At 59.0% G+C, this 27724-nt stretch overlaps 10 protein-coding genes across 10 annotated transcripts; 7 read left to right on the forward strand and 3 right to left on the reverse strand.

Moving 5' to 3' along the window:
- Nucleotides 1-288: 288 nt before the first annotated feature.
- On the reverse strand, nucleotides 289-1444 carry BXZ73DRAFT_47550 (thioredoxin-like protein; the record flags this gene model as incomplete). The annotated part of the gene is made up of 7 exons (XM_048019894.1): nucleotides 289-333; nucleotides 394-409; nucleotides 475-635; nucleotides 731-897; nucleotides 972-1043; nucleotides 1167-1317; nucleotides 1379-1444. The coding sequence occupies 7 exons, from the start codon at nucleotides 1442-1444 to the stop codon at nucleotides 289-291; spliced, it is 678 nt and encodes a 225-aa protein (XP_047877491.1).
- A 1925-nt stretch (nucleotides 1445-3369) lies between these two features.
- Nucleotides 3370-3976, forward strand: BXZ73DRAFT_101886 (uncharacterized protein; the record flags this gene model as incomplete). Its single annotated transcript, XM_048015046.1, has 2 exons — nucleotides 3370-3650; nucleotides 3694-3976. 2 exons carry the CDS (start codon nucleotides 3370-3372, stop codon nucleotides 3974-3976), a joined length of 564 nt encoding a protein of 187 aa, XP_047877492.1.
- Nucleotides 3977-4816: 840 nt separating this feature from the next.
- BXZ73DRAFT_90324 (P-loop containing nucleoside triphosphate hydrolase protein) lies at nucleotides 4817-8206 on the forward strand (the record flags this gene model as incomplete). Its single annotated transcript, XM_048025595.1, has 13 exons — nucleotides 4817-4883; nucleotides 5043-5251; nucleotides 5276-5482; nucleotides 5545-5688; nucleotides 5757-5863; nucleotides 5912-5974; nucleotides 6028-6074; nucleotides 6126-6510; nucleotides 6564-7130; nucleotides 7196-7479; nucleotides 7567-7679; nucleotides 7755-7860; nucleotides 7917-8206. 13 exons carry the CDS (start codon nucleotides 4817-4819, stop codon nucleotides 8204-8206), a joined length of 2589 nt encoding a protein of 862 aa, XP_047877493.1.
- Nucleotides 8207-9035: 829 nt separating this feature from the next.
- Nucleotides 9036-12087, reverse strand: BXZ73DRAFT_47655 (Creatinase/aminopeptidase; the record flags this gene model as incomplete). The annotated part of the gene is made up of 22 exons (XM_048019914.1): nucleotides 9036-9197; nucleotides 9249-9373; nucleotides 9423-9467; nucleotides 9524-9550; nucleotides 9606-9629; nucleotides 9685-9707; nucleotides 9820-9864; nucleotides 9918-10027; nucleotides 10083-10123; nucleotides 10183-10204; nucleotides 10255-10310; nucleotides 10371-10432; nucleotides 10485-10614; nucleotides 10671-10740; nucleotides 10793-10872; nucleotides 10912-11352; nucleotides 11404-11455; nucleotides 11516-11547; nucleotides 11604-11635; nucleotides 11692-11773; nucleotides 11839-11907; nucleotides 11976-12087. The coding sequence occupies 22 exons, from the start codon at nucleotides 12085-12087 to the stop codon at nucleotides 9036-9038; spliced, it is 1842 nt and encodes a 613-aa protein (XP_047877494.1).
- Nucleotides 12088-12535: 448 nt separating this feature from the next.
- On the forward strand, nucleotides 12536-14190 carry BXZ73DRAFT_47567 (magnesium transporter NIPA-domain-containing protein; the record flags this gene model as incomplete). The annotated part of the gene is made up of 7 exons (XM_048019898.1): nucleotides 12536-12619; nucleotides 12675-12771; nucleotides 12827-12841; nucleotides 12900-12975; nucleotides 13034-13194; nucleotides 13244-13535; nucleotides 13590-14190. 7 exons carry the CDS (start codon nucleotides 12536-12538, stop codon nucleotides 14188-14190), a joined length of 1326 nt encoding a protein of 441 aa, XP_047877495.1.
- Nucleotides 14191-14783: 593 nt separating this feature from the next.
- On the forward strand, nucleotides 14784-15405 carry BXZ73DRAFT_101890 (ribosomal protein S7 domain-containing protein; the record flags this gene model as incomplete). Its single annotated transcript, XM_048015047.1, has 3 exons — nucleotides 14784-14804; nucleotides 14858-15300; nucleotides 15357-15405. 3 exons carry the CDS (start codon nucleotides 14784-14786, stop codon nucleotides 15403-15405), a joined length of 513 nt encoding a protein of 170 aa, XP_047877496.1.
- Nucleotides 15406-16795: 1390 nt separating this feature from the next.
- On the forward strand, nucleotides 16796-18684 carry BXZ73DRAFT_101891 (uncharacterized protein; the record flags this gene model as incomplete). The annotated part of the gene is made up of 3 exons (XM_048015048.1): nucleotides 16796-17968; nucleotides 18029-18374; nucleotides 18431-18684. The coding sequence occupies 3 exons, from the start codon at nucleotides 16796-16798 to the stop codon at nucleotides 18682-18684; spliced, it is 1773 nt and encodes a 590-aa protein (XP_047877497.1).
- A 291-nt stretch (nucleotides 18685-18975) lies between these two features.
- BXZ73DRAFT_90319 (cytochrome P450) lies at nucleotides 18976-21788 on the reverse strand (the record flags this gene model as incomplete). Its single annotated transcript, XM_048025593.1, has 8 exons — nucleotides 18976-19060; nucleotides 19121-19249; nucleotides 19317-19732; nucleotides 20021-20306; nucleotides 20428-20634; nucleotides 21133-21178; nucleotides 21267-21353; nucleotides 21599-21788. 8 exons carry the CDS (start codon nucleotides 21786-21788, stop codon nucleotides 18976-18978), a joined length of 1446 nt encoding a protein of 481 aa, XP_047877498.1.
- Nucleotides 21789-22328: 540 nt separating this feature from the next.
- On the forward strand, nucleotides 22329-24635 carry BXZ73DRAFT_90326 (FAD-binding domain-containing protein; the record flags this gene model as incomplete). Its single annotated transcript, XM_048025596.1, has 12 exons — nucleotides 22329-22562; nucleotides 22592-22645; nucleotides 22697-22822; nucleotides 22882-23034; nucleotides 23090-23158; nucleotides 23218-23376; nucleotides 23438-23595; nucleotides 23647-23758; nucleotides 23813-23977; nucleotides 24029-24202; nucleotides 24410-24530; nucleotides 24583-24635. 12 exons carry the CDS (start codon nucleotides 22329-22331, stop codon nucleotides 24633-24635), a joined length of 1578 nt encoding a protein of 525 aa, XP_047877499.1.
- A 1175-nt stretch (nucleotides 24636-25810) lies between these two features.
- BXZ73DRAFT_90327 (DUF647-domain-containing protein) lies at nucleotides 25811-27695 on the forward strand (the record flags this gene model as incomplete). The annotated part of the gene is given in 8 exon segments (XM_048025597.1): nucleotides 25811-25942; nucleotides 26002-26084; nucleotides 26195-26271; nucleotides 26333-26416; nucleotides 26475-26839; nucleotides 26909-27086; nucleotides 27156-27493; nucleotides 27513-27695. The coding sequence occupies 8 exon segments, from the start codon at nucleotides 25811-25813 to the stop codon at nucleotides 27693-27695; spliced, it is 1440 nt and encodes a 479-aa protein (XP_047877500.1).
- Between the last annotated feature and the right edge of the window lie 29 nt (nucleotides 27696-27724).

Raw genomic sequence — 27724 nt, forward strand, 5'->3', positions numbered from 1 at the left:
ACTCCTCCCCGCCTCGCTGTATCGTAACGCGGCCTCAAAACTCCAGACCTTCATCTCGACAAAGCTGCGCGAGCTTATGTCGACTGATCACTGGTTTCCTCGGTCTTGCGGAGTTCCGAGGCGTCCGATACGTGCAGTACAGCCTGTGTCGAACGAGTGGTTCGCGTTGTTGCAGGCTGTAGCTGCATCGTTGTCGTGCTGTGTTCGTTTCCGTGTGTTTTTGGTGATATGAAGAGAGAGTCGTAGGCGAGTAACGTTTTTCGTCCCCAGATGGCGCATAGTGCTGAGCTACAGATCCCCAGCGTACTTGTACTCTCCGCCCTTCTCGAGCGCCTGCCGAATCGTCAGTCAACATGGACCCCTAGCAACTCACAAAGTAAAGTTCAAACTCACCCGCTTGTACGCCGGTCTGCAAAACCAGCGGCGACGCCAACATTAGAAAGGTCACCTTCGCCAGCGGGGCTACGAACTCACCTCGCATGCGCGCGGTTCACGTACGCCTTCGTCTTCGGCCCGAGCAGGAACGGCGACGAGTTCCCCCACGCCTCCAAGCAGAACACCATCATGTAGTCCGCCGCCGTCGGCTCGCTGCCGCCCGCGATCCAGTCCCCGCACTTCTCCAGGTGCTTCTCGATCTGCACAAACGCGCGTTCGTCAGACGGGGGCGGCTCCCGGTGTGTGCGGCCCCAGGGGTTCGGGGCTCGCAGGCGCGAGGGAGCGAAGGACGCACCATGTCCGCGTGCAGCTTGAGGCGCGGCTCGATGAACCCCGCGCTGATCTTGTTGAAGATCGCGTTGAGGAGCGGGCGGATGAGGAAGGGCGCCTGGGCGGGGATCATCTTGAATATAAGCTGCTGTACGAGCATCGGCATCAGGGACGCCTCGGAGTAGTGGGTGACTGCCGGACGGTCGTTGTGGGGTGCGGGTGTGAGCGCGGGACGGGCGCGTCGCGCGAAGCGAAGGGGGGCTCACAGTAGAGGTTATCGAGCATGCCGGCTTCGGGAGGCTGCGCGCGCCCTTCGCCGTACTTGGAGATGATGTACTCTGCACGCATACAGGCCATCAGCGAATCCCCACGTAACGCGTCGAACGGCCTGGCTCCCTCGCGACCTCCACGAGAAGCGGGACCTGGGAGAAGGGAAGGGAAAAGAGGGTCTTGACACGCACCCACGATCGCCCCGCTCTCAGGCAGATTCCGCCCTCCGTCGGTGATCACTGGCGCGCCGCCGAGTGGGTTGACCTCCTTAAGCTCCTTGGGCGCGAGACGATCCGCGCCGCGTTCGTATCTCTTGACCTCATATGGGACGCCAAGCTCCTCCTGAACGAAAAGGCGACAAGACTGAGTGGAGCGGAACCAGGAAGAAGCGGGACCGACATACCACGAGCCAGAGAATCCGCTGGGAGCGCGAGTCGTTGAGGTGGTGGATGAGGAGCGTTGAGGACATGATGTAGGGGGGAGAGCAGACACGGGGGCCGGTCGAAGCAGCGACGTGGGGCGCATATAACGGGAGAATGGGCGTGGGCAGCTACGGACATGTCGGCGGTGGTGGTACCTTGCGAAAGAAGCAACCTACAGTTCGGAATACGCGACTCCCCACGGCGACCTCGGCACCGGCGATTGATACCCGTCCCCGGTCTATACTCAGTTCTCAGTTCTCAGGCCTTGCCTGTTCGTGCGTGTCATGAAGAAGCCTGAAGCATACCCAGCTATATGCACATTATGTCGAGTTCATCATGCGTCAGCATAAGTATTTGCGGCAGTACTCAGATGTCTTGGGCGCTAATACTACGCCCCCGCAACCAGCGCCGGCCCCTGGGCGGCGAGCACTCTGGGGCGGCCGCGCGACTCTCCTTTCCTCCACCCTATGTTCTCATCCCTTCTTTCGCGACGGTCTGCTTCGGAGGCTTTCTGTTCACCTCGGCTCATTTTTGCGTCAAGGCGTATGGCTCCGGGCGACCAGCCGCACAGAACACGATTGGTCTCAAAATGCGCAGGTTCTACATATGCACTTCATGCGCTATGACTTCGTCCGACACAGCCCCGAATATCCCTTGTCTTGGGACATGTGGCAAATGTTAGACGCATCGCTTCTGTCGCGCCGTCTGCTGTCGTTCAACGACGACTCAAGGTCCCCGGTCTCTACCGATTCGACAAAGCTGCACAAGCTTATCCCGCCATTCGTTCCCTCCATCGCCCTGCGGTCTTCCGGAGCGAAGGGGGTTCTGATACGTGAAATACCGTGCACCTCCATGGAATGAATGTGCGTCGAGTGACTGCGACGCTGCGAAGCACGAGACCATGCACGCCTAGTACCCCTCCTGAGGTACATCGAGGACGACAGGAGGAGTCACCATCAGCACGCATCGTAAGTCTTCTCCGTTGTGTCCACGACGAGACACCTGCCGTCACTGAAAGCGATAGTCCTCACCTTTTCCAACGATGTGGATGCTATGCCGCCCTCCGGTGCGTACGACATTCGCACGCCCTCGTGTGGTTGATCGCCTATACGATTCCCGAATCGCGGCGTCGACCTCAGCCAGCTTCGGAGTGGTCCGCGCTGATTTGTTCTGCCTCGGGCGGGCGTCTGTGAACCTGGCCAGGTCGCACTCGCATGGCTCAGGCGGAGCGAGGCCCTATATGGGCTGACGGGCGTGCAGGGTAGAACAAAGCCCGAGTCGGGGCATCGCGGATGCGCTGTTGGTACCTGGCGTCCGCCGAGGCTGGCGGGGATGCTGAGGCTCATCGCTTGAACAGGGCACTCCCGTCCCTCGCTAGCACATATTCTATGTCTCGTCTCGAGATCTGGCTCATTCCAAGTTGCTTCTGGGCTCAACAGGCGCCTGTGGCATGTGACCTGTGTTGGGATCGGAGAGAAGGCCTGTTGCCGCTGCCGACTCCCGAGTGCCAGCCTGGGCCAGCCTCTGCCTGATCCCGCGCACCACCGTCCACTCCTCCTGAGACCCGCCCGTTTCTCCATCCGCAGATAAGCGTCCAAAGCCCTGTGCGCGACTCTTTCTTTCATCTTCACTCAACCTTCGACAGTCTCTTAGTGGCCACGTAGACGCTCAGGGGATGGCATACAGCCGCGTGCGGTCGGCCACACGAGTGACAAAGATGTTCTAGTCACTGTTCGCGGCGGACCCGGACAGGGTGACGTCTGACCACGCTGATAGCGGCACCCCGGCGAGCTATAAAGCAGCCCTGACCTTCCCCGAACCCGTCTCCCGCATCTCTTCCCCACCCGCATACCTCCGCACACCTCCCGCCCATCCATCGGTGAGTGCGCGCGTTGAATCCCGTTTCCCCACCGCAGTAGCACGTTCTGACCCCCGTCCATGCAGAATCACCCACCACATCCATACCCATTTTATGGTCGAGTTCTCCGGACACAAGCCATCCCCGCACTCTCGGCCACCCCGAGCCTCGCAGACCCCGGACGACTGGCTCGCGCGCGACTCCGACGTCGAGCAGCCTCTCTACCTCGTCGTCTACCCCGCCCCCGCCACCTCCTCCGCCACCCACTACCACGCCGCCGACGCGCGCTGGTCCCTCGCCTGGCCCGTCGCCGCCTTCACCCCGTCCGCGTCCGCACCCCCCGCGGCGTGGCGGCACATCCAGCTCGAGGCCGCGTACGACCCGCTCGCGCCCGAGTACTCGGATCCCAGTACGCGTACTTGGCGCGATCACGAAGAGCGCCGGCCCCGAGATCGCGGCCGCGAAGGGCTTCGCGCTCGGCATGACGCGCATCGCGACGCGCCGCGCCCTCGAGCGCGTCGCGCGCGACACGCCCGTGCGCGCACCCGGCGAGGACGAAGCGCAGCAGCAGCAGGACCAGGGACAGGAGTGGAGCTGCCAGGAGTGGGTGCGCGAGGTGCTCGCGCGCGCGGTCGGGGCGGGGCTCCTCGCGCGGGGCGTGTGCGAGGAGGCGGTCGAGAGGGCGTGCCGGGTTGAAAGTGCGTACACGGAGGGCTTCTGATTCGGTGCGCTCTCGCACCCTGACGCCGAAGTTATCTTGGGTTGAGCTTGAAGGTTTATTTGGTGCCTTCACTGTGCGTCATGTCTCTGTCTGCTCGTCACATTGTTTTCGCCGTCTTCCCCTCATCCTTTGATACCCTCGCATTGCTATCATACTGTACGGATATAACAGATCGACTGGTTTTGAAGGCCGACATTGCAACACCTGCTTGACGGAGTTCCGGAATCCGCACGGACGTCTCGCGAGCGTGGGTGCACGTCGACGAAGCGTTCTCCAGCTCCCGCTCTATCTCCTCCATATCTAATCGTTCGGATGGGATGATTACTCGACATTCCTGGCACCCGCTCTGTGACTCACGGAAGCAGTGACTGAGCTTGGGCCGCTCCTTCTGAGTGGCCCTTTCCAAGTACTGTGGTACATGCTGCTCTAGACCTCAAATCTGAGCTCGAGCAGCGTCTGGACGACATCCTTATCAAACCCCGTGCTTGTATAATAAAGTGAGCAGACAGATGGCGCCATGCATTCACCGTCCTTGTGTTCTCGGCGCTCATTTAAACTCGGAGTGTACGCGAGGCGAAGCTTCTATTCTTCCCCAGAGCAACTACCGCAGCACACCTGGGATGCGCTGTCGAGGGCGAGCGAAGTGGAAGTTGCGCATTTTACCTTCGTTCCTCCACCACCCCTCCCTCACGTGTCTCTAGATTGTTCCATTCCTTGCATATGAAGCCGTTCAATCTCAAGAATCATTGCCCAGCGCAGGTGTTCACCGGTCACTGCCCGGATGGCGCCTCGTGCTCTCTCTCCCACAGCATTTATTCTTTATGCATCCCGTGCGCTATCATGTGTATGACACTGCCCGTCATCGCGACCACCAAAATCGCCCAAGCATCAGATGCGGATGAACGAGGTCCAAGCTCGCGTTCCACTTCAGTGCACGACTTGCCGTGTCGTCGTTCGGGACCAAACGATGTGGCTTCCACACTGCAGAGAGCGTCACCCCGGTCAGCAAGTGCTTCCCTTCTGTCCCACTATGCCCGATACTATCTACTGCGGCATCTGTGACAAGCACATCCCTCGGACTGCGTACAAGCCCATCAAGTATCCAAGTTTCACGTCAAGAGGCAAATCATCGCCCTATACAAAGCGGAATTTGAAGCCCGGCAAACCTCCCGAGAAGTTATCAGCGTATCCCACGCCGAAGGTATGAATTTCGGCATCGTGAATCTTCAACAAGGATCGACGGGCGTGGAGTTGCGCCTTGTTCTCACTCCGAGCGTCCCGGGACTTGCCATACAAGAGATAGAGGCCTGCTTGAACCCAACGAGCAAGCAGCGGTCGCCGCAGTACGTCGTCTTGTCTTTCCCAGCGCCTCTCGTGAATGTCCTCAACAAGACACACAGCTTCTTGGCGTCGCAACGCGATCGTGGAAGGATACTGGCAAACCTCAAGCCGTTTGAGGTCTCGGTCTTCTTCAAAGCTAACCAACGCGGCAAATTCACCGGTGTGGTAAATATAACCCTCAGAGCCACCGCGACTGCAACCACGGTCTCCTCCACCTGCAACGGAAGCTCTCGGCCACGATCGGCAACGCGGACGACCATGTCCTTCTCAAAGCTTCGACCCAGTACGTACGGCAGAAGCGCGCGCCGTGGCGGAGCGGAGAAGCGACTGTGGAAGGAGAGCGGCCGCCAGCCCTCGACTCCGCGCCCTGGGTCCGCAAGCTCCGCCAGCGCTGGTCCCGAAAGCGCTCTTGGACCTGGTTTCTAAAGGCGCCACAAAGGCAGCGCTGCAGCAACTCAAGACCAAGTACTTCGCCAATGCGCCGTCGATGCAGTCTCACGCTGCTCACTTCGCGCATCTGCTGTGGGCCGAGGAAGCCCGCACCATGTGCGTTCGTTCTGTTCCACGTCCGGCGTGTTCTGACTTGTTCTCTAGCGAGGACTTGCGGATGTACGACATGCGAAGCGTGATGTTTGGGAGAGAGGGTCGACTCTATACGTGAGTGCGGAGCATCGTTGAAAGCCATGATTCCAACTTAAGGCGGTGCTTAGCGTGGGTGTTCCAGGACTGGCTGAAAAACGCCCAAGCGTTGTTGTCGGTGGGTTATATACAGCCGCGTCCTCGTTATGGTGCTGATGTGGGGCATTAGGCGATATAATCCTCGCGCAGAGGAGCAACGGACCCAGCGGTCAAACGCATAGAGGTTTCGTGCACACTGTACGCAACGAAGACATCTGCGTGTCTTTCCATTCCTCCTTCGATGGAGGCTCCCGCTACAACGTCCGGTTCGAGTACAACCGGGTTCCCATCCGACGCCAACACCAAGCCCTGTCTGTGCCGTCGCCGTCCAGTCAACGACTGCTTTTCCCTCAGATGGCAGACCAAGGGGTACCAAACACGGTCTCGGCTCAGCAGCTCGCCGGTCATGTCATAACGTTCAACACCCTTGTGGCTTCCAACGCAGCCCAGATCCAAGCAGTGAAGTCCATTCTGCACCTCAAGCCCTCTGCGGCTCCTTTTGTGATCTTTGGACCGTGAGTAGCATCGCCATTAGAGCACATGGTTGAGACTAAACCTTGTGTCGTAGCCCGGGAACCGGGAAGACGATCACGGTGGTAGAGGCGATCCGCCAAGTCCTCCATCGCGATCCCAACGCGAAGATCTTAGCATGCGCGCCGAGCAACAGTGCCGCAGACCTCCTCGCCCAGCGGCTCTCTGTCGCGCTCAGCCCGGCCGAGATGTTCCGCTGCAACGCGGTGTACCGCATGCGAATCACTCTACCCGAAGCTCTCGTTCCATACTCGCTCTTCCAAGGGAACCACTTCGCGCTGCCGTCTCTGCAGAAAATCGAGTCGTACAGGGTGATCGTCTCCACTTGCGGCAACGCGTCGTTCCCCTTCAACATCGGCATGAAGACCGGTCATTTCTCGCACATCTTTGTCGACGAAGCAGGGCAGGCGTCCGAGCCCGAAGTCCTGCAGGCTATCAAGATAGTCTCGAGCTTGAACACCCGCGTCATTCTCTCAGGCGATCCGAAGCAGCTTGGCCCGGTGATTCGATCCAGTATCGCTCGCCACTTCGGGCTTGAAACGAGCTATCTGGAGAGAATCATGGAAGGACCGCTATACAAGAGCGCCAAGGCCCCCAACCGCGCGTGAGTATCCTTGACGTCGTCCACTGGGTCGGAAAGCCGACGAACGCACCCTTTGTCCGCTTTAGCTTCGTGAAGTTGGTCAAGAATTTCCGGTCTCACGAAGCAATCCTGCACTATCCGAACCAGCAGTTCTACGACAACGACCTGGAAGCGTGCGCCGATCGCGCAGTGACCGACGCGTTCCTCGGATCGCCTCAGCTGGCGAACCCGCGCTTCCCGATTGTCTTCCAGCACGTCTCGGGGGAGAACGAGCGCGAAGCGAGCTCCCCGTCTTACTTCAACATCCTTGAAGCGACTGAAACAGTAGAGCGTATTAAGCTGCTGCTGCGTGGCTCCGCTCATCGCGTTCGTGAGTACTTTTCAATTCGGAGCCGTGAATGCCTCCCCATGGGCGAAAACACGGTTTGACTGTGACTCACACATTACAGGCCCCAAGATATCGCCGTAATCACCCCATATCACGCGCAGGGACGCAAGATCCGCACGCTTCTCAAGAAGTCGAAGATCGACGGCGTGACTGTCTGCAGCGTGGAGCAGATCCAAGGACAGGTACGCACTTGGCTGTGCTCACCTCCAGACTCATGAGCCGCGCGCGCTCTGACCCTCGTCCGTCATCCCCCCCAGGAGCGCCCGGTCATCTTCATTTCCACCGTTCGAAGCAGCAGGGATCTGCTCTCTTACGACGCCAAGTTCACCCTCGGCTTCGTCGGCAACCCTCGGCGGTTCAACGGTACGCCGCCCTCTTCCCGTGCTCGCCGCACCCGGACTGACCTCGTTCGCGTCCAGTGGCAGTCACCCGCGCGAAGGCCCTCCTGGTCGTCGTCGGGGACTCCAGCGTCCTCTCGATCGACCCCGTATGGCGCGGTTTCCTCAACTACATCTACCGGCGCGGCGGGTGGAGCGGCGACGCCCCCGGATGGGACACGAGCGCGGCCGTCGACGCCAGCTTCGACTATGCGGCGGAGATACGGGAAGCGGCGGCGACCGACATCGACGCGCTCCTGGCGCGGCTGGCGGAGGGCCTCGATATAGAGGCGGAAGCCAACATCGAGAGGCCTTTCGAGGAGGAGGATTGAGGTGACGATCGCTCTGCCCGGCGGACCCTGTTGAAGGGGTGTGTGGTAGACATATGTTGGGACCGGTGGATGTACTTCGCTCTCTTGGATCTATTACGAAAGAAAATCTCTGTTGTCGTTCATCACACCTCTTGGTGCCCATTCTAAACGAGTTGATCGCTTCGTCCTCACATTGCGATCGGGAGTGAGCCTGCGACTTAATATCCACGACCGCTTGAACGGGCTCGAGACCTTGTGCCATGCATATACGTGATGACAGGATGGATGGGAAGGTAGACAGAGTTAAGAGGGAAGCAAGTTGTTTCGCGCCTCGAGCAGATTTCCGAGTCTTGGAGGACTGGCGCCGATCCAACGGGTGCTGCCGGCCCGGCTAGTGTCGCGGCAACGGAAAGTGGACTTGCTCGCGTTCATCGTGACCTGAGGCCTACCTGAATGGCCAAGAAGAAGACACTCGAAATCAGCGCCTTTTATACTTGCTCTTCAGCAGTGAAGGTGCTAAAGGTGAACACTCTTAATCATCGCATTCCCTACGAGCTAGAGCGAGATTACGAAGCGGACATCCGTGCGGGCACGATCTCCGACGTCGACGGGCTGATCGTGCTCACGGAGGCGAGGTAAAATATCGAGGGGAGGCGAACGTGGACCGTTCGTCCGAGGAGACTGCCTGAGGGAGGAGGATCTTCAGGAAGCGTGTTTGCATCTTATATATCTCCGCCGCTCCGCATAGGCACGCCCACCATAGTCCGTCCGAATCCATACCACGGCATAGCCCGCGCAGAACAGTATCCTACATAGTCGCGCCGTTTCTCTTGGTCCGCAGCCGAATGTCCTAAAGAGGCGCACACTCTCGCTTGAGCCACGCCGTCGCGCGCTCGTCGCCCTTCACCAGCGGGCCAATCTTCCCCATGACCTCCGTGTGGTAGTCGTTGATCCACCGCTTCTCCTTCTCGCTGAGGAGCCCCACGTCGATTAGGTTTTGGCCCATCGGGCACTGTCGAAACGCATTCGGTGAGGCGAAAAATAACATGTCAAGAAGACGCACCATGGTGAAACGCTCGAAGCGGAGGTATCCCTTGTCACCGAAGTTGTTGGGTGTGTCCGCTTCGCGGACGACGACGACATCCTCGATACGGATCCCATAGCGGCCGTCGGCGTAGTACCCCGGTTCTGTTCATACACGTAAGATAACGGCCACGACATTGGTGGCGTCACGGACCGTTCGAGACTGTCATTCCGGGCTTCAGCGGGGTGCTGTTGTATGCTGCGGAGGCACGAGTGTGAAGAGTGGAAGGCGCTTGTACAACGAAGAACACACACCGATCCGCACGCCGATTCCATGAGGCCCTGGACAGGAGGACGTCAACTATTATCCGATGACTAGGAGTCAGTGAATCCTCACCCTCATGTACGTTGAGGAAGTGCCCTAAATTATAAATGAACTTCAAGGAGACATGCGTGAGATATGCTCGAGTACGTACCAACACCGTGACCGGTTCCATGCCTTGCATAGTCGATGAGGTTGGATATGGTTCGAGGGTGATCTAAACTTACCGGTAATCTGCGCCAAAACACGTTTCAACATTTAAAAATGCATATTAGAAGCATTGAAGAACGTACCGAGACCATCTTCCCAGAGCGGCCTCCGGGCCAAGGGGTCACTTGTCTCACGTCAGCCTCGGAACATGTTGAGAATATCAAAGACAGTACTTACAGGAGGTACCCAGTCGTACCGTTCGGGAAAACCGCGACGTCGATCGCAATATGCCCTTGCAGGACTCGGGTGAATGACCGCTTCTCTTCCGCAGAGGGCGTGCCGAAATGCTATCAATGTTGTCAGATGAGCACCAGGCTTGAGTTATGGATATCAAGAACGTACGAAGGTCCGCGTAACGTCCGTTGTCCCGTCAAGGTACTGAGCTATATGTCGTGGTATGACTATCGAGACGTTGCGCGCCAACACATGATTGGACACGAACCACCGGAGTCACAAAGGTAGATCTAAAGCAAGTTTCAGAAATGCAGGCATGCTAGGAATACTACTGACGCACCTGATCTCTCTTCACGGCTGCGGCCGTTTCTGGTTCTGGTTCATAGTGGATGATCGCTTCATACGGCAAGTCAGGACCAAAATGCAGGCGAGCAGTACCGCTGAGGTATCACGTACCACCATTTGGCCCTGTCGCCGAGATTGTGGGGAACGAGAGGCCGATGAAGTGCTCGTTCTCTCTTAACGAGACTGATATGAGCAGCGAGGAGCAAGTTTAGTCTTTACACTTACTTGCGATACTCTTCGAGCTGGTCGGCGACTTGGCACTCGTTGAGCGTCTTGCCTGCATGCAGCTGTTCTTCGAGCCAAGCAAAGTAGCGCACAAGCGCAACACCATCGCGAATATGCGACTGCCTAAAGCCTAGAGCGGGTGATCAGCAGGTTTCCTTCGATACAATTCTACGGGGCGAGCATCACCTTCCATCTCAACCGAGTTCTTGATTGCCTTCATGTCGTTGACGGGCGAGCGAGCAATGGTGACGCGAGCCTGGACACAGCCATGAGTACGCACCCAACTTTGGTTTAGTCATAATGAGAACCTTGCCAATGGCTTCTGCGACCGCGAGGCTGGCCTTGTCACAGACAAGAACTTTCTGCACAGCGATCCGTTCGTCAGCACCTGGGTCATGCCAATAATGTTCAAGACGCACCGCATCACTCAAGCTCGAGCCCATTTCATTGAGGTAGACAAAGAAGGAGTCGTAGGGCCGGATTTCCACTTCTGTCCCCAAAGATGAGCGCCCTTCTGGAGTAATTTGGCCCTCGTTGATGAACAGGATTGCCTTGTTGGCATCGACGACGCTGTATGCGAAGAACACGGGGTTGTAGTCGATATCCGAGCCGCGAAGGTTGTACAACCACGCGATCTCATCGAGTACGCTGACCACGAAGGATCCAACTTCCTTCTTCTTCAGCTCTTCGCGTACTTGCTTCAGCTTGTTCGAATGGGATGCGCCGGCGTACTTGACGTCGAGCGGGAATACCTTGTTGGCGGGGCGAGCGGGCCGTTTGGGCCATACGAGGTCGACGAGATTCTTGGAGAGGGAGACGAGTTCAGACTCTTTTGATACGAGAGCTTTCTGGATGGTCTCCGCGTCGGCTGAAAGGGATTCGCGACCGAGCGTGTGCATGATGAGGTGTAAGTACTCACAGGCAGAGAGCAGCGTAGGGTCGACACCTATGCGTGTGTTTTTGCCCAGATTCTGTTGAACATGACGGGGTTATATGGGTTCTCGTTCTAGCAGCCAGCGATGGAAACCTACCTTTGACAAGAATTCTTGCCATGTGGGGACATCTTGCGGCATGAATGAGACTTCCAATACACAGTTCGCATGCATGGACTTCATTCACCTGGGAGGCCTTGCTTCATGAGGGTCCAATTTCTGGCAAAGGCAGCGATTCGGTATGTGACGAATATGCAAGTCTCCTCTGTACGCACTTGTCTAGCTGCTTCTCCGCCTGCAGGAAGTACCGTCCATCGGTGAATAGAAAAGCCTCCTGCGGAGTGACGACAGCACAACCTGGCAAAGACACACGGTATCAGCGCAAGCCTGCAGAACCTCCAAAGAACCTGGCATATACGCACCGGCCGAGCCTGTGAAGCCAGAGATGAAAGCCCGACGCTCATCGCACTGCGCAATGTATTCGCTGAAGTCTATGGTTGACGTAGATCTGTGAGATCGCGGGCACCCTAGCAAGAGAGGTGACTAGAGCGCGACGTACGCTGATCCTCGGTGGGAATGACGAGTGCCTGGACGCTGTTCTCCGGCTTGGCCATGAGCTCGCGCAAGGCGGCCAGGCGGGAGGTGGTGTCAACAGTCGCGTGTGCTGCCATAGATCTGAAGAGGAGACCGGGGTGTCGTGGTCGATTGGCGAGCGCGAAGGAGACGGCCCGTCGAGGGATCGCGAGCAGAGGATGAACACGCCGCGTGGCAGAGGCAGCGAGCCACATGAGATCGCAGGACGGCACAGCGGGACGTCGGGGCCGTAACCGGGGGAGCAGGGGCAGTCCGCCCAGACGCGTGAGACGCGTGGCATACCGCAAGTACTGTGTCCCGCACTCTCCTTCGCCCTCCTCGTTCCCCTCGTCCCCCTCCGCCTTTTCCTTGGCGGACAGCCGACGCGCTCCCCGCGCTCCCCTCTCTCTTCTCCAACGACGTCCCCCGTCCACGGATTCCCTTTCGTCACGACGATATCCCGACGCTCCTTACCTCTACAATCCTGGTTGCTGAACCCTCTCCGCCACCGTCGCTTCGTCTAACACAACTGCGCCGCGTCCTACCATGTGGGAAGACAAGTACATCGGCCTCGCGCTAGCGGTCTCTAGCTCGCTAGCCATCGGTACGAGCTTCATCCTCACCAAAAAGGTCCGGCATCTCGCCTTTGGAACCCTCTCTCCCTCACACCAAATTCCTTGCGCAGGGTCTGAACCAGGCCGGAGAGTCATCTGCATACTCCTCCGCATCCGACAACTATGCATATTTTCAAAACCCAATATGGTGGGCAGGAATGACGACATGTGAGTAACAACACGCTTGTTCGTGATGGAGATATTCAAAGCGCGAGGGATGCAGTAATCATTGGCGAAGGTACGTCCGCTTGTATGCGCGTGAAGACTACGATCTCACATTACTTTCGCATGCAAAGTCGCCAACTTCGCAGCGTACACCTTTGCGCCCCCGATCCTGGTCACCCCGCTCGGCGCATTGAGTGTGATTATTGGGTATGTCGCACCATATTTTGCACTGAGTCTCAAAACCCTCATTTCGTGCTCTGCACAGTGCGATTCTGGCTTCTTTTCTCCTGCATGAAGAACTTGGTCACCTTGGTCGCCTCGGATGCTCGCTCTGCCTACTTGGGTCTCTAATAATCGTGCTTCACGCGCCGCCGGACAAGGAAGTAGAAACGGTGGACGAGATTCTGCGTTATGCCACGCAACCTGGTGCGTCCCCTCTCGTGTCTGCCTTGTACACATGTTAACACCCCTGCAGGGTTCCTGATGTACTGTTTCACGGTGCTCGTGTTCAGTTTGGTGATGATCTACTTTGTGGTACCCAAGTACGGCCGGACGAACCCCACGGTCTACATCTCCATTTGCTCCCTCGTTGGTTCAGTTTCCGTGATGGCGATCAAGGGTTTCGGCGTTGCTGTCAAGCTTACGCTCAACGGGAACAATCAATTCACCCTTCTCAGCACCTACGTGTTCGGCATCACCGTGGTGGGCTGTATATTGGTCCAGATGAACTACTTCAACAAGGCTCTTGACACGTTCTCCACCAATGTGTAAGTCATCATCCTCTTTCTTGCCCCACCTCTTCACCAACCGGTAGTGCCTAGTGTCAACCCCATGTATTACGTCGGTTTCTCCACGGCCACCATCGTCGCCTCTGTGATTCTCTTCCAGGGCTTCAACACTGACGACCCGGCCAACTCCATATCTCTCCTTGCCGGTTTTGTCACGACCTTCCTTGGTGTCCACCTGCTCGAACTCTCCCGCAAGCCAGATCCAAACACGACCGCCGGTGCGCACTCAGCCCTCGAAGGCGGTCTCATGAATCCACGTCTATCCATCCACGGCCGCATGTCGATCGACGGCTGGTCTGGGGCAGCAGGAACCCCCATCGGAGGCAGCTTTGGCCCAACTGTACATGGACACGGCCGGCGAAGCTCGCTATACCGGAACCAGACCCAGACGCTCTTCAACGCCTTCGACGAGGACGACGAGATAGAGCGCGAGCGGGACGGCGTCGGACTCGACACGCTCCACGAGGCGGAGGACGACGAGCTGGAGGCGGACGAGCGCACCGCGCTGCGCTCAGGCGGTGGGCGGAGGGACCGGATCTCGTTTGGGAACGGGCACGCGCTTGGGAACGGGCACGCGCGGCGCGGGTCGCGCAGCACGAGCCATACGCCGCTCGAGTCGCGGTCCCCGCGGTGATTTGTCTGCCGGAGCTGGCTCGCTGGGGGGAGGGGCAGATGGAGTCGACGCCCTGGGATGTACATAGGTCGCTCGCAAGTACTCGGACTCTCTCGGACTGCAGAAGTAGCACCATCCTACCACCACCCTCTTCACGCACCCTATAACGACTTCCGAGACGCGATATAGTAGTGTATAATAGCGCACTGGTGGCCGTCATCGTCGTATAGTCTGCATGCTATTACCTGCGTGCTCGATATCTAGAAGGCAACAGGCCCGGGCGCATTTCGCACCTGCTTAATTATTCTTATAGATACCCATCTTTCTGCTCCTCCGTGGCCACTATCAACTGAAGGGAGCGATACAACCGGATTTTCAGTCCTGGAATCCGAATGACACTGACGCCTATGTTTCGAGCGCTTACACGTACTCGCGGGGATCGCGTCGAGTTAGGGCGCCTATACCTTGTCCTCCGCCATCTCGTCCACTTCGACCAGGCAGGTCCATTCCTGTTCCTCTGCCCGCCCTTGCTCACCGCCGTTTTAGTTATGCTTGCGGCTTTCAGGAATTCCGTAGCATGCTTAACGTCGCGGCGCGTGTTTGCAGTGCGCACAATGACGACCCTCCCTGAATCCGTCCCCGTGGCCTCCTCCTCCACTCCCGCCCTCGCCCCTCCGCCCCTCGCCAGCTCTACGACCCGCGGACGCTCCCGCTCTCGTCCATCAAAATCCCCCCGGCCGAGGACCCGCTCCTCGCGTTCTTCACCAACCTCATCATGCGCCACGGCAAGCGGCAGGACGCGGCGCGCGTCGTCGCCAAGACCCTCGTCCACCTCCACGCCTTCACGCACGCCCCGCCGCTGCCGATCCTCCGCCAGGCGGTCGCGCTCGCGGCGCCGCTCGTGAGCAGCTACGAGATCCGCCGCGCGGGCAAGTCGTACGTCTTCCCCCGCGCGCTGTCCGAGCGCCAGCGCACGGCCCGCGCCCTCAAGACGATCATCAAGGCGAGCGAGCGCAGGGGCGGGCAGCACGCGCCGGAGCGGCTCGCGCGGGAGGTGCTCGCGGTGATCAAGGGGGACAGCTCGGTGCTGCAGGTGAAGGAGCAGGCGCACAAGTTCGCGGTGCTGCACAGGTGTGTGGCTCGGCTTTCCAGCACATCCGGCGGAGTCCTGACGCGGTTGTGTGCAGAGCGAGCGTGCTCAGCCCACCGAAAGTGCCGAAGTCGTTCAAGGTTTAGAGAGCGCGGCTTGCTTCGTGTACCGGTATACTCAGTTAATATGTCCATGGAATGCCTTTACACCTCTGTTCGTTCGACCTCAAGACTAGATACACGACACGGCTCTGGAAGCGCTCTTTCAAGCGCGACCGGTCAGGCCGGTCACGGGTCGACCCAGTTTCCAAACGTATGTCGATCTTTCGTGTCTCTAGCATTCAGCTGCAAGGACGCAAGAGCTGTTTCTCCCGTGCTGTCCGTGTCTTGGTCAACGCCGAGTGAACCTTGTGGTGGGATGTTAGTTGACGTATAGATGTCCAGGCCATGAGCGATGATGCAGCTCGGCATGCGTTATCACAACATTCACATTACCTTCCCCGCACCGCTGCTGCAACTGCACACAATGTGAACAACCTTGTGGCAGACCAGGAAAAGCGGACGAATACCGATAGGCATACAATTGAGTACAAGATGGCCCGAGATCTCACTTCTTTGGTACTGCTCCTTCGAAGCTCGTCCCCTCCACCAGCTCAGCCAGCCGCTGGTGCGCCTCGCTCACGATATTCGCTTTGTATTCCTCCCTTCATTCCGCCACACAACGCCGCCCTTCACCGCTTCCGCGAACGCGTCCATCTTCCCGCACGATACAAGTACGTAGTCCGGGCTGACGCACAGCTGCCCCGCGTTCGTCAGGCTCGTAAGCCACACCCGCTGTCCGCATCTTCCCCGGGTCCGCCGCGACGTCGACGACGATCGCCACCGCCCACTTTCCGCCCAGCTCGAGCGAGAGGTGCCCGCCGCCGCGACCTACTTCCTAGTACTCAAGCAGAACCCTTCGACCTCGCCTTATTACGCGTGGCTGGGAGCGCGCTTGCAGAATTTCCGACACTTGCTCCATGGATTATCCGTTGATAGACTAGCTGTTGCGCATGGGCTTGGCTCACCACATTCACGCGCACCGTTGATTCCTTTTAGCATTCGCTGTGGCTTTATTGTATGACTCTAAATTCTGCATCCCTCACTTCCGCCACGCCCATGACAGGGTCCAGAGCTCCGCGTCTCCTATCTACAGTATTAGTACTCAGCTTCCGGGCCCGTCTCATTGTTATACAGCAGCGAGCAACACCGCTCTTTTCTCTCGCGACCATCACACTTGCGAAGCTGCCTCCTGTTCCTGTGCGCTCCGCCACATACCACCACGACGTACGGTAACATGCCATCCAAATATGTTCTATGCGCATATGTGCTAACTGAAACTATCCTTTTTGGCAGGTATATGCTCCTGATTCAGAGCACAACGTCGCAGGTCTGTTCAAACCCCTTAGACGGCACTCATCTCCCCATCAGGGCAAGTGATATCTCGCGAGTCTTACCCATGTTGACGTTCTAATTTATTCCTTGTCAGGTTCCCGCCATGGCACTCTACATCAACCTCCTCAACGACGACATCCTGCTCATCATTCTCTCCTATCTCAAGAAGCGAGACCTCTGCGCCTTGTCGCTCACCTGCAAACACTTCCATACGATTTCCTCTCCAAGGCTCTGGACGGCCGTTTTGATAAGCCGGGATTTCTCTTTCTCCTGGTGGCATGAGAATATCGGCACCAACGCTCGTTATGTCCGTGAGATGGTGATATATGTTAGCGAAAAGGCATCTACGCTCCCCGATGTCTTGTTTGCAACCAAGAACATCCGTTCCCTCGAGATATCCTATTCTTCTCTGCATTCTGACGACCCGCGTCTTTCTATGGCTCTTGTGCAGCTGTGCGAGCTACGCACACTCTCTTGCACCTGGGTCCAGGACAAAATGCTGCCGACGATCCAAAGCATTCACTCTCCTAATCTCACAAGCCTCCGTTTGAGGTATCAATATCAACGATGTGGAAACTTCTCCGCCCACCTCCCCTCCCTCATCTCCGCCATCAGATCTTTTCCTCGCCTGTACGATCTCGATCTAGAGGACCTTCAGCCGGCGATTGCTATCGACATTGCCAGCTACCCGCCATTCACCTCCATCCGGCAGCTCACCCTCACCGACGTCACTGAGCCTGCGACGGATCTTATTTGCCTCTGTCCCAAAGTGACCTCCCTGGAACTTGATCTCTACTGCCCCTTGCCAGAGGAGCTTGACAAATTCGATCAATGTCGACCAACATGGCACCTCTCAGCGCCGATCCCCCGACTCGCCCTTTCGGTTCCGTGCACGGAGGTCAGGGACATCATGGTTCCACTGCTGAAACGGCGAGCCTTGCGCGCGACGCACGTGCAACTCGCCATATTCTGGGATTTCATGGAGGACGGTATCTCGTTCACGCAGGGCGAATACGCGTCCCGACTGACACGCGTTCTCGACGTGCTCCAGCCGCACTCCCTCCACCTGGAGATATGCGTGACGTGGGGTGCTAAGCCGTCTGATTGCACGGGGACTCTCTGGCAAGAGGTCGCAGCAGTCGCCCCGCACCTGCGTGCGCTCGTGCTCTGTGTCGACTCTAGCGACCCCTGTGACGATTACGACCCCTATGACGATGACGACCCCTATGACGATGACTATCCTTATGGCAGGGGGCCGCCGTTGTGGACGCCCACGGTACGTCGTGCTCCTGGTCCGAGTACGCCCCTTGCTCACCGGACAATTTCCTCGCGCCAGGACGCTCTCGTGGAGGATCTCGCCCGGCTCCCGCTCGTCTGCGTCCATCTCAAGGCGGACCCAGAATGGTTCCGGTGGAAGGGGGACGGGGATCACCAACGCCTCCACGCCCTCGCCGAGTTCCCCTGGGAGCTCGCCGCGGCCATTCCCACCCTGCGCGTGGTGGGCGTATCGGATGGGTGGTCCTTCGCGAAGGGCGAGCGATCGACGCGGTGGTGGCGCGTCGAGTGCGACGACGGCGACGACGACGACGCGTCGTGGTGGCTGGTCGAGCTCTGGCGCGAGGACGGGGAGCGGGCCCTGCGACTCGCGCAGGACGAGGCGTTTTGCATGTCCGACCTTGACGGTGAGGAGATCGTGTGGGTCCCGGTTTCATTCCGCGGCTGACTTGCGTTCCTGCAGACATCTACTTGGACAAGTGTCGCTACGTGCGGGAGCGCAAGCGCGTTACCCCCCTTTTAATCGCGGCCTTCCTCCATTGCAAGGACGCTGTCCAATTATACATGTGCACGAAGCGCAAGCGCGTTACTACCCCCGTTTCAATCGCGGCTTTCCTCCACAAGTACACTGTCCAATTATACACGCGGACGGTGCTCCGCATGTGGAGTGCCGCAAAGCGTGCAGTGTCATTTGGGAAGGAGGAAAAGATTCCCTAGATGCCAGGGCAGAGCTACATTTGCGTCTACGTATGGGCGTCACGCACATCATAGCGGAATGGTCCCATGCCCTTATAATCGAGTCATTGCGGTGCCATTCGCACAGATCAGGTACATTACTTTGCTGTTCCACCAATATCACCTCACATTTCGGGCTTGCTAGAATACTTTGATATTGAATCATGATTCCGTCATAGCACAGACAAAACATGAAGAGCCGCATAGTACATTGTGTTCTCACTCAACCGTCTCTGTTTCCCCTTTTCACGCGACCTGGCTCCTAAAACGCATCTATACTTGCGCCGCCAGGCGATTTATCATAGAGGCAGCCCCTTCGGAGCGAGGCTTGATATCACACTCAAAGGGTATAGGATGACTGCAATGAATCGGAGATTAGTGGCCAGCTAAACACACGCGGACCGAACGCCACACCGACCTGATGAACCCACGGAAGTCGACCTCAGGCACAACCTCCACCCCGCGCTCGTCCTTGCGCTTCTTGATCTCGAACGTGTACAACAAGCTCGCGATCCCGAGGAAGACGGAGTTCATCGCAAATGCATCCCTGGACAGACGCTGCGTAGATACCCATTAGTGCGTTAGCAACAGCATGCATAAGCCCATCCACTCACCGCCGCCCGAACCCGAACCCGACGACGGACGGATCTTCGTGCCGCTCCAGCTCGCGCAACCGCCCCGACGCGTCCAAGAACCGCTCGGGCCTGAACGCGTGCGGCTCCGGGAAGACCGCGGGGTCCTGCAGCATCGACCAGATGTTCGCCCACACGACCGTGCCCGCCTTGATCGGCCGCCCGCGGTAGACGTCGTCGCGCGTGAGGCGGTGGGCGAGCCCGAGCGGCACCGCGGGGTTCCACCGCAGGACCTCGAGGACGATCGCGGAGACGTACGGGAGCGCGGGGCGGTCTTCGAGCGTCGGGAGCCGGGTGGGTGGCGCTCCGAGGAGCGCGTCGAGCTCGGCTTGGGCGCGCGTTTGGATGTGCGGGTTTAGGGTGATCGCGAGGATGAAGGCGTTGATGGACGACGGGGTCTGGGATCGGGGTTAATCGAGGCACGAAATGGTTTGGAGGGACTTACGGTGTCAGCGCCACCTGGAGAGCATTGTTCGTAAGCGATCGAGTGCGGTGGTCAAATCTGAGAACTCGCCGGAGTAGAGGGATGCGGCGGCGGCCTTGATGAGCTCTTCGTCTTCCGGGGTGGGCGTGCCTTTGCTCTCGAGGTACTCTGAGGTGAACGACGTCGGCGCGACGCCTTGTGCCTGCGATCGCACGCCGTGAGCTAACGCACGGTGAGCACTTCCAGGAGAGTGTGAACGTACCATCTGCCCCTTCACGAACGCAAAAGGCAAGTCGTACATCTCGTCCAGCTCTTGCCGCATCCGCCGCGCGACGGCCTTGAAGTTACGCTCGCCCCGCGGGATGCGAAGCAGCCACTCGGGCACTCGCCGGAGAGCGGGGAAGTAGTCGACGAGAAACGCGCCGGGCTCGGACGCGCCCGCGAAGCCCTGCATCGCGACCTCGACAACGTGCACGAGCGGATCCTCGGCCTGATCGCGCGCGACGACGTAGCCGTACGCGAGGCGCAGGATAAGCGCGCCGGTGGACCTGGATGCGCTTGTTCGTCAGCGGTCGCGGCAACATGACAAATGCCGACAAGCGCCCAACGGACGTCCTGCTTGCAGACGCGCGAAACATGACACGAACAGTTGGAAAGGGCTGCACTCACTCGCGCGCGTGCCGAAAGAAGCCTCGCGGATCGCGGGCGAAGCGCAGCAGCAGCCGACGCGTCTCCGCGTACTGCATCGCGACCACGGCGCCCGCAGGGTCCGCGCACGCGCGGGGGCCGATGGCGTGTTGGAACAGACGGCGGAACTCGCGGAAACGGGCCTGCTCGGGCCCATGTGCGTAGCCTAGGCCGCGATTCCAGCCAACCCTGCGCGGAGAGGAGAGACGTCAGCGATTCGGGTTCACAGGCTACGGAGGGTGACACAAGCGCGGGACTCAGCCACTGTACTAATAGCTAGGTCGGATGGTTAGCACGTTCCGCGTCACAGGAGGCGCATTCAAAGGCTACCGTGCCCGAAATCGCGGGTGCGATTCAAGTCCGAACTCCGCCCAGAATGGTGGTTCAAAGTTTGCACAATTTTTGGGGGCACAGCGCACATCACCATGTAGGCTGTCGGTTCTCCTCACACGGAGGGAGCAAACCTCGTGTGTGAGTTTGGACACCCGTCGCTGCCTACCACCCGGTGTTTTGTTTTACGGAACGTTGCCCAATATATATTGGCCCTGCAGGGGTGCGTACTGAATGCCCTCGCTTCTGCTAGTCGCGACAGTATCAGGGGGGCTTAGAGCACCAATGGCGCAGATGAAGTTTGTCCCAACGGGGGAGGGAATGACAGCTGGACTGAATGATAACGGGTGCACTCACAACTCGCCAGCCATGACGGCGTCAGGTCTATCGGAATAGATTGCGCCTAATGATCGCAGTGGCAAGGTCGGCAAAGTCACGAGAATATGAGATCATTTGAGTGCGATGTTTGGGGCGACAGATGTCAGACACACCTCGCGCGTCGAGAAGGTCGTTGGCGGCCCTGAACGAGCCAAGGACGAGAGTGGGCTGGCCCATGACGGTCACGCCGACGACGTCGCCTTGGGGAATGCATAGGTGAACTAGCACAAGCAGCGCCGATGCCGGCCCCAGAAGGTACGGTATACCAATGCCGTCATGAACCCATGAGGGCATCCGGCACTTAGCTCGACGCGACAAGCCGACTGCGGGAAGGCAGGCCGGAGAGGCCAGGGACGCGACGAGCATCGGACGCCAAGGTACGCGAGAGTTTCTCTCCAGCGGGCCCGCAATCCTCGGTCGGTTGTATGCAGATCAACGCACTCACCGTAGCGGCAAGTCCAGTCGTGGAACTTGAGCCACTGCTTGTCATCCGGTATTTGAAAAGCGACTCCGAAGAACGGGAGACCGATCGGCCCAGGGAAAGGCTTGGAATCCTGCTTGAATAAGCGGGCGAGGAGGGTGATGGAGAGCGCCGCTACTATCACGCCGGGGAGGACGGGGGAGATGCAAGACATGGCGGACGGGGAACCATGCTGGGACGAGAGCAGAGAGAGTTGAAGAACGTTCGCGCGGCATCAGCACCGTCCGCATCAATGAGATCCAGATACTTAGCAGATTCCCTTCTGATATGACGGACTTACCGCCGATCAAATAACTGTCGGCACCCTTCGGCATCGTCGACAACGCCACGTGACTGCACTGTTGGGGACATGGCCACATCGATTCACTGTTGTGCGGGCAACGTGCCCCTGTTGCTACACAATGCTGCCTCATCTGCTTCATCTCATCCGCACTCCTGCACCCTCTCGGAACGCATGGGATGCGCGGCGACGGACGGCTGCATGGCGGAGGGCACGTTAGTCCAGGGCGGGGCGGCAAGGGGCGGTCGAGGAGGCGTACCTGGGTGCTAGCAACGTAAGCGATTCCTTCGAATCGAAAGGCCGACGATGCACCTTCCCAATCCATGGAAATTATTTCTCTCGCGCCCCGGGGTCAATATTTAATGAGCCCGGCCCAACGTCCCGCCACGCAGGCCACTCCGCTCCCTCTTCGCGATGGTTCACGCGCAGAAGCTCCTGTTCTCCGCCCTTCTGGCTGCCGCGTCCATCGTGGTCCCCGCTTCCGCCGCCGACCAGGTCCTCAACGTCACCTTCGCCGCAGACCTCACCTCGTCCACCGGTCTTGACATCGCAATCGGCGTTCTCAACCTTACTCTTGGTGGCAGGGTCCACAAGGCGGTCCCTTTCGAGAAGCCTTGCTTCTCCACTTATGAGGGCAAGCGCAATACCGTTGACCGGGCTGCCTGCCGGCCGTCCAGGGCAACTACACGGACCCTACCTGGCGTGTCAACAACTTCGGCGCATATATGCTGGTGCGTACGCTGCTCAAATCATCTCCGTGCTCACACATACTCCTGCCACAGCCTCAATGGGAGACTTGTCAATCCTCTACCTCCACAGAGGGCTGTCTCCTCGATTCCGCGAACGCTTCCAACCCGCTCGCGATCAATGGTCACAACTGTCAACTCGGCAACATTCCTCCGTATTATGTGAGTACATGCGCGCGTCTTGCATTTGCACATTCCCAAACGCGCGCGCGCCCCTACAGATTCAGGTCGCATCGCCCTTCGACGTGCAGACCGCGCTCGTGTTCTCGGCCGTTACTGGAATGCGTCTGTCGGTCAAGAACAAGGGCCATGACTACAAGGGTCGCTCAAGCGGCAAGGGCACGCTCTCGCTCTGGATGACGGGCCTCCGTAAGGTACGTACAACTATTCGCGCCGCAGCACGTAGGTCCCCTGACCCGCATCCTTCAGATGTCGCACGACGCAAAGTTCACACCGGAACTCTGCTATGGGAAACATTACGACGCCATCACGGTCCAGGTGTGTGCCGTTCCCACATGCACCCGTCTGCGTGTGCTTAATGCCCACTGCGCCCACAGACCGGCGCATTCACCCAAGATGTTCTCAAGTTCGCCGACAGCGTCAACCGGACCGTCATCGCCGGCTATCACCAGACGATTGGATTCTCCGGAGGTTACGTGCTCGGAGGTGGGCACAGTATCTTGTCGAACAAGTACGGGCTCGCGGTTGATCGCGTGGTACGTCATTCTTTGGCGCCCATACGCATCCTACATTGTGACTTATGCCAGCATCAAACAGGTTCAGTTCAAGGTCGTCACGCCTGACGGCATTTACCGCACTGCAAACGAGTGTCAGAACAAAGACCTGTTCTTCGCGCTTCGCGGTGGAGGTGGTTCGGCGTTCGGTGTTGTCATTGAGTCGTCGCACAAGGTCGAGCCCAGATTCCCGATCCAGGCGTGAGTAGCAGCGTCCTTACAAACCGCCACCCAAGCTGAGCCTCCGTACAGTGCTGTTCTCAAGTTCACGCCAAAGGCGTCGACGGATATCGCTAACTGGTACGAGCTCATGGTCAACGAGTCTTACCACTGGGCCGTCGAAGGTTGGGGTGGCCACATTGTTGTACGTGCGCTCGCTCAAAATTCTCGATGAATGTTAATCCTTCTGCTCTTACAGGGGCCGACTTTGATCCACGTGAACCCTGACCTCAACACCACCGAGGCTGTGGCCTCTATGGCCAACGCTGCAGCGTTTGTGAACGCCCGTAACGGTTCAGTCGTCATCAAGCAATATGATTCGTACCTCGACTTCTTCAACACAGTGGTGCCCGCCGCTCAGGCCGTACGTAAGTCGAATCCTACGCCCGTATGCTTTTTTAACGTTCGCTTCAAGGCCGTCGGCCCCGAACTTGAGCTTGGGACGCGCTTGATTCCAACGAAGTTCTTCAACACTACCGACGGTCGCGCCGCGCTCACGTCCGTCATCAAGGAGACGCTGCCCTTCGCGTCTCCTTACATCGTTGTCGGCACACCCTTCAACTTCCAGGCTACGCCCGGTGCGACATCGGTGACGCCGCGTGGCGGGACTCCATCTGGCACTTGAGCATCAAGTGGCAGTTCAACTACAACGACACGCTTGCAAACCGCACGAACGGGTATGAGCAGCTCACCAGCACGTCCAGAAGTTCCGGGACTTGACGCCGGGCAGTGGCGCATACTTCGTGAGTACATCTACACTCCGGGTTTGAGTGTGAGCTTACGATGACACGTACAGAACGAGGGCGATGTTTACGAGCCGAACCACGAGCAGTCGTACTGGGGCGACAACTACGCCAAGCTGCTCCAAGTCAAGCGCAAGTACGACTACGCCAACCTCATTGACTGCTGGCAGTGTGGTGCGTGACCTCTGTCTGACCTTTTAAACATCTTCTGATTCGATCTGTGCAGTTGGATGGAAGGGCCCGAGCGACCCTCTTTACCAGTGCCACGTCAAGTTGTAGGCATCATTTAATTGTCTCAACATCTCTCTACGTAATCTCGGACTACGACCCCTCTCTCTCTACCCTTTCATCTACCTACCCTTCCTGCTAGTCATTCGTTACCGTCATCTCCCCTAGTAGACCTATCATACCCTCCTCTACTCACCTCATGGTTACCGTGCGCACCCTCTTTCCTCTCTCTCCTGCTTACCTCTCGCGATCACACTCCTTGGTTTGCGTGCCCGATGGTGGGGCTGCTTGCTTTCTGCAAATGGCCGCGCGCCGCACGCAACGTTGTAACGATTAGTGAAATAAGGGCGCATTTCTCACTGTGTACTCACACTGTACATATAGCAGCTACGTACTGACCCACTGCAACTCGTTTCTACGCGCTGTTCATGCACGTTAATTCGCTCTCGTCGCCTTCCGCCTGCTGCTTTTCCCATCTCGCCCGTCCGACACGCCCACACGCTCGTTCATTCGATACACACATACCCACGCTCGTTCGCCAGCCTCGCCTCGTTTTCCGGCCACACGGCTCGTTGCCTGTCAGCCCAGGGTCTGTTCCTCTGGAGTTCGCCTTTGATAAATGCCGGAGGTCTTACCCTCCTCGCACGCTAGCAGGCGCTAGCCCGTATGGCTTCAGATAAACACCGGCGAGCTCGATCAGCGCCCCTCGCAAACGGCGAACGCGGGACGGGGAAGGCTCCAGAAGGGCGCAATAGTGTACTGATGATCGCGTTTCAACCCCGAGGGCCCCGAACTAGCCCATGCCTAACTGAATGAGAGATCTGCGCGGCGCCACGCGCATGGGGCTCGCCAGGGCTCCCCTGGTGGTCTGGCAGCGGAGTGCCGAAATTCGCTACTAGACGATCTGGGTTTTCCCTTTGGAGTCCCGTGTGCCGTGGCCGTCCTGCGCAGTACCGACGTCGCCAACTTTGACGTTTGAAGTGTTGAACGGAGCGTGTACCGCTTCTCTTACGTCCGGCTTATCCAGGGAGCAGCGAGGCTTTCATTACGTAATCACGTTATTTGCGAGGCTTCAAGCTTCAAACTGCAACGCTTCAACTTTGTGCCCTGCTCTGTGCCGCGATCACCTCCTCCGAGACAAGGCTGATCCGTTCTGCCCCTCTCCTCTCTGGTGGGACTCAGACATACCAAGGCTAGTGATTGCGAAGCGAGGAGGGTAAGTAAGAATGTCTGCCGCCGCATTCGTGGTGCGCGAGAAAGACGGGTCGGGTCGGGTGACTGGCGTGTATTCTGGCGGCGTTCAGCTGGCGAACGGGCACACGAGCGAGTCGAGGTCGTTGCAGCCTTCGTCGAACAAGGTGCGTGTGCGCCACTGGAATGCGCCTGGCGTAGTTGTCTGCTGACTTCATAAGCGCAGAAACGTCCAAGGAGGACGTGGAATGATTTCCTGAGTGACGTATTTTTGCCTGAAGGCTACCCAGCTACGGTGTCGGATGGCGAGTGAACTCCATCCTACATATGTAAAGGTTTTATTGACGCTATCGAGTAGACTACCTCTGGTGAGCTAAAGCGAACCTGTGTGTTCAGGTTGGATGGAACTTCATCCGCAGGTACCAGATTTGGAATTCCCTTCAAGCATTCTGCAGCTCGTTGGCGTCACTCTTTGGCTCCAGAGCGGTTCTTCAAGGTGCGCAGCACTTCATCTCAGGAAACCAGATGGAGCTCTAATTGCGCATTCTTTCTCTCAGCCCATGGTGTTGGAAATGCGTCCGCCTCAGCGACCAACGCCATCCTCTTGACTGTCCTGCAAGACGTGTTTAGCCGACTAACCAGTACGAACTTCCTTCACCCCCTCCGAGGCCTCGCCGCCCTAACTCCCCACTCCCACAGCGATTGTCGCCGGCTACTACCTCGGCACCTCCCTCTCCCCCGAAGCCAAGACGTACCGCCTCCTCGCAGACGTGCTCAACGACGCCGCGATCGTCTTCGACACGCTCTCCCCACACCTCGCCGCCCTCGCGCTCTCGCCCGCCCCGCCGTTCGTGCACGCGTCCGCGCACACGACGTCCCGCCTGCGCATCGCCGCCCTGTGCGCGAGCGGCGCGTGCCGCGCGCTGTGCGGCGCCGTCGCCGGGGGCTCCAAGGCCGCGCTCACGGTGCACTTCGCGAGCGCGGGCGCGCGTCCCGGCGACGTCGGCGACCTGAACGCCAAGGACGGCAGCAAGGAGACCGTGCTCGCGCTCCTGGGCATGCTGGTGCGTGCGCGCTCTCGTGCTTTCCCCTCTATCTTGTCTTGTCTTGCGTTGCGCTGACGGGGAGGTCAGTGCGGGACGGTGGTGGTGCAGTACGTCCACAGCGCGCGCGCGACGTACGCGGTGCTCGCCGCGCTCATCGCCGCGCACCTCGCCTTCAACGTGCTCGCGGTGCGCGTCATCGCGCTCCACACGCTCAACCGCCAGCGCGCGGGCATCGCGTGGAAGGCGTTCCGCGCCAGCCTCGACAGTGCGTCCCACCGCCTCCCTCTCCCTCCCCCATCGTTCCCGCACTGACGCGGACCCTCGTCGCCGACAGAGGACGGCACGCCCCACAGCAGCGCGCCGCCCGCCGTCCCCGGGCCCGCGGTCGTCTCGAGCGCCGAGCGCATCTTCGCCGACCCGACGCGCCTCCTCGGGCCCGCGCGCGCGCACTGCACGCTCGGCGCGCCCTTCCACGCGCTCTTCCCGCCCGGGGGCCTGTCGGACGCGCAGATCGCGCGCGTGCTCGCCGCGTTCGCGCGCGACCGGTACGTGCTGTGGCCCGCGCCCGCGGGGCTCGGGGCGGTCGTCGCGCTCAAGGAGGGGCACGCTGCGCGCGACCACCTGCGCGCGTGGGCGCACGCGCACGAGGTTGCGCGGCGCCGGGCGGGGCGGGTGGGACGACGGGTTCGAGGCGCGGCTGCGCGAGGTGGTGGCGGCGCGCGAGGTGGTGGAGCGGTCGTTTGGGACGTTCGTGGAGGCGGCGCGGGCGGCGGGGTGGAAGGTGGACGAGGGTGCGCTGGTAGGGGGGTCGCCGGTGACGATGTCGGTGGAAGTCGGAGAAGGGGCGGCAGTGGAAGACAAGAAGCGCGTATAGAGTTTCACATCTAGACACTCTTGTAGTCG

This window comes from Epithele typhae (genome assembly GCF_022376455.1).
Source record: "Epithele typhae strain CBS 203.58 chromosome Unknown BXZ73scaffold_27, whole genome shotgun sequence".
Classification (NCBI taxonomy): Eukaryota; Fungi; Basidiomycota; class Agaricomycetes; order Polyporales; family Epitheliaceae; genus Epithele; species Epithele typhae.